Below are 8,317 nucleotides of genomic sequence, written 5' to 3'. Positions count from 1 at the left end.
GGTATTTTGGTCATCTCATATTCGGTTAATTATGTTAATATTTAATTTAGTAAAAAAATTGATGATGTTTAAAGTATTTTCAGAACTTTGTAATCATCATTAAAAATCTAAAATACAAACTGAGTTATATTTCCACAGGTAAATGACTGGTTTTCCTTTTTCTTTTTTCTTTTTTTTTGGGTGAGAGATTTCTGACAAGTGAGATTTGAATTCAGACATCATCTTTATCGTCAGCTTAAAAAATTATTGAAGTAAATGATTTTTATTTTCATCAGAAAGAAAAATAGTATATTTATAATTTAATAATTTTTTGAAACATCTTGAAAGATATTAAACTAATTTAGAAATTATTTCATTAATTTTTTACTCGTACGATGATATGATACATTAAAATATAAAAAACGCATACGTAACTTTTTAATTCTAATTATTATTTCTTCAATAGACAAAAATCAACTTCTGTCAATAGGTTTATGTATGTCTTTTCTTTATAACTCAATCTTAAACCATTCATATTTTCTCCATCAATCTTCCACCACCACATCCACGTTCGAGGGTGGCAACGCTCTTAGTAAGGTTGGAGGTAAAATCTTTATATACGTGACGAGACATAGTATTTCACAAACAACACTGAAAATATTGTTTATAGAGATCACCAAGTTCATCAACTTTATTTGTTTGTAGAGAGAATGCCACAAGTGCATTACCATAACCAGACTCGCTCCCATCGTGTGACCTTTCATCTTTGATTTTATTGCGATTTCTTGTTCGTTTGAAGGGTTATTCTTTAGGGGTTGAACAAATCAATGGTGTGTTCCTGTATTTATAGTCTTGATATGTTTGTCAAGTATTTGTTTAAATATCACGTCGTTCAAGTAGACAATATATGCGAATGATCGATGGATACCTAGAGGAGGACAGGTGAAAAGAGCAAGCATTCTCGCAAATACTCATCCAGAAAAAAATCATGCCACCCAATAACCTTTCGATTTGGCTCAAGAACCTGAAAGAACAAAGATATATCTTGCATATTGGTCAGAAATGTTGAATTGGAAGATCATTTTACAGGGAAGTTGAGCAAAAAACATAACAAATAAAGAAAGAGCTTCTGTAAATGAATGCCGATGTTAACACTCAAGGCAAACGTTTCCAAGCTTGTTGTGCTCACAGGTTCTTCAAGATCAAGATGGCTAGAAACAATCTCGTTGATTTGAAGATCTTTAAGTACACCTAAACGTTACAACAGTGTGGTTGTTTCTTGGAAGAAAAGTAAATCAAATAACTTCCTTCGTGCAGACATAATTCCATACCACACGGGTATAGCTCTTAGAACTCACCACACAACATGTTAAGTCCTCTTGATATGAATCTGCCACAACAGCTGTGGATCGCAATGCCACAGGAATAAAGTCCTACACCTACTATAATCGTTATAATTGGAAAAATAGGCTTTACATTACAATGCACGGAATACATCTTTGCCAACACACCAGTAGTTTCTCGGTAGAAATGTCATCAGTCTTTTTCATGAGCTCCTCCCGAGCTATATCCACCAAGTGAACCAAAAAATCACCCTGCAAGTTTGGTTAACAAAGGATGAAAAAACTATTTAATTGACTAAATGAACCTCCGATATTAAACTATAGCCCCACATGGAAAACCACAGCTCCACATATCAATCACAAAATAACTAAAGAAAAATACAGTTTCTTGTGAAAGCTTAGGGAAAAACCAATATCTCTGCGGTTTGAACAGGCAAATAAAAGAGGACTTTGCATCCTTTGATCACCCAGAGACCCAAAATTGGCCAAAATGGTCCATGAGTGAAACATTTTCTTAGGTAGCCAGCCATCAAGAGTGTTTCAAATGTCTTTAACCCATTGAGTAATCATCGAGTGTGTTTCAAATGCATGATGTCATACTTGACTCTGCAAAAGTTTAAGAACAAGTGAACCAATAAAATTATTAATTGAAGAATTATTTGTCATTTGTGTTAGATTGGGTGCTGAGCATGTCTGACTTGTGAATTTGGCTCTATTGACTTTTATATATAAACTATCTTCATTTTAATTATATTTTATGATTTTATTTAATTATAACATTTACTTTATATGTATACTCATATAAGTTGCATAGATAAAATAATTGAATATATATATATATATACAATATTACCATGAGGTCTGGCTCTCAACGTAGGATCATGAAACTCATTCGAAAGCATATTAATATTCTAAACGAGTTCCTAGTCGATTCAGCCGTCTAAAATAAAGATAAAAAGATCGCTAGAGGTTGAGACTGACATTTGTAATGTAATATATGAATGACATCATTTTCATTGGTAAGGACATATAGATGTTCATTCATACATTATTATTTTTAGATGAGCAAGTCATCTTGAAGATTTCAGAAATAAAATTCATCTTAAGATTATTGGTTATGAAACTTTGAATATGGCTAATAACATCAGTAAATTAAACGTCGAGGTCAGTGTTGAATATTAAATCCTTAAGAAAAATTTGCTCGCTTGGGTGCTTCGGTGGTTGTCAATCATCTCATAAGATATAACAACTTTTCTTTTAATAACAACATATGAAACAATAAGTAGAATAACAAGAAATTGGTATAAACTCTCTTTCTTTTTTAGAAAAATAAATGCAGACAAAATAAATGTAAATGTGTATCCATGAAAAGTTCATAATTGATTTATCCATAATAACATCTGATCATCTATTATATGTTGTCAATCTGCATAGACATATTGTTTCATTAATTGAGTGTCTCTAAGTCCAAAAGTTTTATAACATCAAGAGACACAATTACTCGCACCATTCTGTTAAACAACACTTGGGGCATCTAAGCGTCACTTTTTTTTGTGTTTGAGCATCTCCTTATCATCTGGAATGTACACAATTAGGCGCTTGAGCGCCTCTCATGCGGCACAGAAGGCGGCGCCTCCCAGGCCTCCCAATTTCCAGGTCAGGGTGACGGGCCGGGACATCTTTTTTGGATCCTCAGCACCTCTCTTATTATCTGAAAAATTCTTAGGCAACTTTTAAGGCTCGTGTTTCTTTTGTTCAAGTTTTTTCGTCTTTTTATCTTCTTAATTTATATTTATAAGCCTAAAACATTCCAACATTATACTTAAAAATTATAAACAACATGCAAAACCATTATCACTTCAAAAAGACCATGACTTAGTGTAATTCTACATAAAATCCAACTTCTATCAATAGGATTATGCCTCTCTTTAATTATTAAATTATAATAAATCCGAGTCTTAAAACTCAAAATATAGTAGAAATATTTTATATTCTTTTTATGGAATAAAATCATCAACTCAGATCTAGCTTAAACATACATATTTTCTATATCAATCTTCCACAACCACATCCACGTTCTTGGGTGGCAAAGGAGGAATTGGCGGGAGTGCTCTAGCGAGGGACGGAGATAAAATCTTCCTACATTTGACGATACATTTTATCTCACATATAATTTTAAAGATTCCATGGCATTGTGGGGTGCAACCATGCAGACATAGAAAATACATTAAGAGATCAGCAGCATCATTATCTTTATCTGCATTCGCGGATAATGTCGTGAGTGTCATTATCATAACAAGAACCATTCCCATTCTGTAACCTTTCATCTTGATAATTTCTTGTGATTTCTTGTTTGCTTGATGGGGTTATTCTGTAGGATTAGTCGGTATTTATAGTTGTATTTCTGATTATGAAGATATGGTATATCATATATGTATATGAATTGCACCAAAATGGGATTATGTATGATATCACATTTGCTAAAGAAGTAAGACTTTTTTGACTATTTTGTTAATGTTATATGCAATTTCTTATTACGTCCCAAAGGGAGATTTGCAAAAGTTTGACCAGTATAGAAGATTAAAGATATCAATGTCAGCTTGTAATATATCCATAATAAACGACTTAATATAAAATTTATTTTTATAATAACATACTTTTAAGTAATTGTCAATATATCAAGTGTTGGATTGAATTCTTATTAATGTGTTATTATTTTGGCATCTTATATATGTTTGTGGAGTATTTTTCTTGTGAGACGGTCTCACGAATCTTTATCTGTGAGCATGGTCAATCCTGTCGATATTCACAATAAAAAGTAATATTTTTAGCATAAAAAATAATATTTTTTTATGGATAACCCAAATAAAAGATTTGTCTCACAAAATATGACCCGTGAAACCATCTCATATAAATTTTTGCCACCTATATGATAGATATATACTCAAGTGCATGTTTTTATATAGATTTGGCTTTGGGAAAAAAAAATAAACCATTAAATTTTAATTGTTTTTTTATATATATGCATGTAATATGTAATATAATTCTGGAAAGCACGTAATCTCCTTGCATACAGGATACATGTTATTTTACCAATATAGAAATTTATATTTTGTTTTATTCGAACTTAAATAGTAAAAGAAGTCAGCAAATTAAAATGTGACAACTTAAACAATTCAGAGTTAACACATCAAAAGTTTCCCTATTATTTATCTTCCCGATCAACAAAATATCGTTCAGTAAAAGCAGCAAATTTAACCCTTCTCGGTTTTATTTATGCATTTCAAAATACATTCAATGAAATATTACGTTGTATCTCAAACATATTCTCTTCACTCTTCAGTCTTCACTATCTTGTCAGAGAAGTGGCGGCGGAGGGAGCCGATGAATTCTTACATTCAAAAGCACATTTGAATGAACAAAAAGATTATGTCTTTTGTGAGATGTCAGTGAGACCGTCTCACAAGTACCTACCAAACTTTTCGATTCACTACTACTTTTTCTAGTTATGATTCTATATATATTATGGAAAGTGGAAACCTTCGGAAATACCACATTCTCCTGTTAATAAACTAATAAATATTACAACCTTAATCCGCCGCTGACCCAGTGGACAAGGCTTTAATCTTTTTAAAACATATTATTAAAGCCGAAAGTAAATACGTATTTCTTTGTTTTTTTGCCATTAATTCATCTCCGGGTCCACCACAATATGGATAATCAATCACATGCAAACATACTATAAATACATGACCAAATAGAATTTTATTGGCAAAGTGAGTATACAAATCGAGATCGATGCCGAAAACGAAGGCCGCACTTGTATGGATCCTCGTGGTTATAATGGCAGTGGGAATCCCGACTTGTGAATCCAGTTTCAGGGACTGCTACACAAAATGCTTCATTTTCTGCGTGATAGAGCCCTCCCAATCTCTTTGTTCCTGCACCACTCGCTGCTTGAAAGAATGCATCTTTTCTGAACTCACAAAACTAGAAGCGTCTGATAATGAGAATTCGGACAACCTTGGATTCTGCAAACTGGGATGCTCCTTCTCCGCGTGCTCCACCATGAGCACTATACTCAAACCAAGTAAGGAAAACTGATATTTTTTTCTTTTTTTACTAGCTTGTTCGTATTTTGGGTTTTGCTCTAACTTTTAATTTCAAATTTTTTTGTTCATTTGTTAATGTAGTGGCAACTGACAAGTTGGTAACTTTCCATGTCACGTCATATTATCCGGTGTTAAATCAGAAATTGGATCAAAATAGTCGAAAATTAAAACTTAGTGTATCAAAACCAGATTTTGAAAACTTAGTGGACCAAAACTCATAACAAGTGAATGAATCATAAAACAATTACTTCTCTTTTTGTTACGTAAACAAAAACTTGTGAGAGACGGTCTCACGGATCGTATTTTGTGAGACAAATATCTTATTTGGGTCATCCATGAAAAAATATTACTTTTTATGCTAAGAGTATTACTTTTTATTGTGAATATCAGTAGGTTGACCCGTCTCATAAATAAAGATTCGTGAGACCGTCTTACAAGAGACTTACTTTCGTTATATGTACCCACTAACAGCCTTGATTCGAATTTCAAAACCACGGTCTCAATAATTTTGATGATGGTGCTTGTTTTTACTGCGATTGATTTTAGATGGAGATAAGGTGGAAAAGTGTGTGGGATCATGCTCAACAAAGTGCACCAACACCTACTCATTACCTTAGAGACAAAGTTGGGCTTTGACTCGGGACACCAAACCCACCCACCCTTACCACTTATTGCTTTCATTTGCTAGATATCATCATCTGTTCACTTTTTCTTGTTTAAAAAAAAATTGGTTTGCTGGTAATGTATACTTTGATCTATCTATCTATCTATCAAAATAATGTTTCTGTGCGTTGGAAAACAATATTAATTTCAGCAACTATATATCAAGAAATTAGGAATGATCGTCGACGTCGCGTTACTTGTATACGTACTGATATACTAAATTTCTGCACAACAAGATGGGTAGACGCATTACCTGAGTCACGAACGAGCATTAACAATAAGGGAATAAAAATTTTAACTAATACTTTCAAAACTGGACGGTAATGGAACCATATTTTTCTTCTTTTTGGAGTGGAAATGGAATATTTTTATATTAAAATCAAGGGGAAGACAATTCCTATAATTTCCATATAAAGTTTTTGAGAAATAATTAAATTTGGTCATTTATTTTTCAAGTTTCAGTGCACGAATATGTACATGGAAATTTCATAATCGTGCGTACGTACTCAAATCATAATCCTTTTTAGTTCGTTAAAATTCTAGGGGACTTGTGTGGTGTATGAACATGATGGTAAATAAAAGTGACCCGTGAACGAGATGCCTAACCAAGACAAACCAAAAGCAACAGAGACACATGTGAGACTCCTGACAACTTGTATCTTATTATATTCGAACTCGCGGCCTTGATTCTGTAAAACTTCAAGACGCCGTATATATATGTTTATATATATAATTCTAATATGTTGTTTATCAATCGTGTCAATCTATATATATGAAATTCTAAAAATTCGTGCGGCTTGTGGGGGAGGACTCGAACACATATCAAATGGAAGGAACATTTGTTAATTTTTACCTTAAATTTTTTTTTAATGATTTGATTTTAAATTCTGAGATAATAATTTGTGGACATAAAGAACAATTTACTCTGGAATGTAATTTTTTATTATTATTATTATTGTCATTGCATCAAAACATTACGCAATCTAATTTTATTTGATATTTTTTATAATTATTATAATATGAGGATAGAAGACAGAATACCTCTTTAGCTTGTTGATTTTTATAACTAAAACTGTTATAATTAAAAAATTTCTTTAAGAAAAAATTGGACTAATTATTTATGAATACTGTTATAGAAAAGATATTATAGATGATTATTGATATTGTTACCTATTCAAGTTCTGTAAATCTACTCTATAAATAGAGGTCTCCAATGATGAATAAAGTACACTAAAAATCATTCTCTCTTTTCTATATTCTCTACTATTCACAACACGTTATCAGCACGAGTGCTCTTCAAGGTAAAATTTATAAATAATTTATTCTTATTCTTGTATGAATGCTCTTGAAGAAGCACAATATTTAGATTTAATATTGATGCTCCCGAAGTAGCACAAATTATAGATTTATATTGATGCTCCTGAAGAAGCACAACTTTTAATTTTATGTTGAAGCTCCTGAAGTAGCACAACACGACTTTATGTTGAAGATATTGATAGATCTATGAATAAAATATTAATGAATAAGATTTATCAATATTCCCGAAGAATCTTGATCTAAAATCATAAAGATCTATCAATATCTATGAATAATATTGATATAAAATATAATGTTATCGTATTCCTGAAGAATTTAGATAACTATCATATGTTTCGACAATATTCTTGAAGAATATTGATTATAAATGTATTGTTGTTTAAGATTTATATTATTTGGATTTTGATGATTTAACTAGTCGCTAAATTTTGTGGACAGTGATGATCCAATTGATATAACTCACTTGGACGTCTCTGATTTCTTTGTTGATCCAGATGGAAATATAGATAATTTGATTGGTGGTGGTGTGTTAGAAAATAATAAGTAATTACTTTCATTGGTCTTGTTCCTACTTTGAATTTCTATTGTTTATTAGGTTATCGTGGTCTCGTTTTTATTTTGATGTTCAGTTCATGTTTAGGATATGTCATGGAGGTTTATTTTGTTATTCAATAAATGTTTTCATTATTCAATAAAATATTTCATTTGAAAGCTTTACACATTATTTATTGAATTTAGCTTATTGAATTATATTTTTATTTTAGATTAACGATGGAATGTCTGGATGAATGCTTAGTGGATAGTGGTACAACACATACCACTCTTCAAAATAAAAGGTATTTTTTGGAGGAGTAGGTCTCATGTGAGACCGTCTCACGGATCACAATCTGTGAAACGGGTCAA

At 31.6% G+C, this 8,317-nt stretch overlaps 1 protein-coding gene across 1 annotated transcript; it reads left to right on the top strand.

Annotated features, from left to right (window-relative positions):
- Positions 1–5,165: 5,165 nt before the first annotated feature.
- LOC140830322 (thionin-like protein 1) lies at positions 5,166–6,070 on the top strand. The gene is made up of 3 exons (XM_073193599.1): positions 5,166–5,412; positions 5,516–5,532; positions 5,981–6,070. The coding sequence occupies exons 1-3, from the start codon at positions 5,166–5,168 to the stop codon at positions 6,068–6,070; spliced, it is 354 nt and encodes a 117-aa protein (XP_073049700.1).
- Positions 6,071–8,317: the final 2,247 nt, after the last annotated feature.

Source organism: Primulina eburnea, chromosome 4 (assembly GCF_022965805.1).
Source record: "Primulina eburnea isolate SZY01 chromosome 4, ASM2296580v1, whole genome shotgun sequence".
Classification (NCBI taxonomy): Eukaryota; Viridiplantae; Streptophyta; class Magnoliopsida; order Lamiales; family Gesneriaceae; genus Primulina; species Primulina eburnea.
This window is presented reverse-complemented; position numbering and strand designations above follow the sequence as displayed.

Coding starts and splice junctions, on each gene's coding strand:
- LOC140830322 (XM_073193599.1), top strand. CDS start 5,166: ATGGCAGTGGGAATCCCGACTTGTGAATCCAGTTTCAGGGACTGCTAC.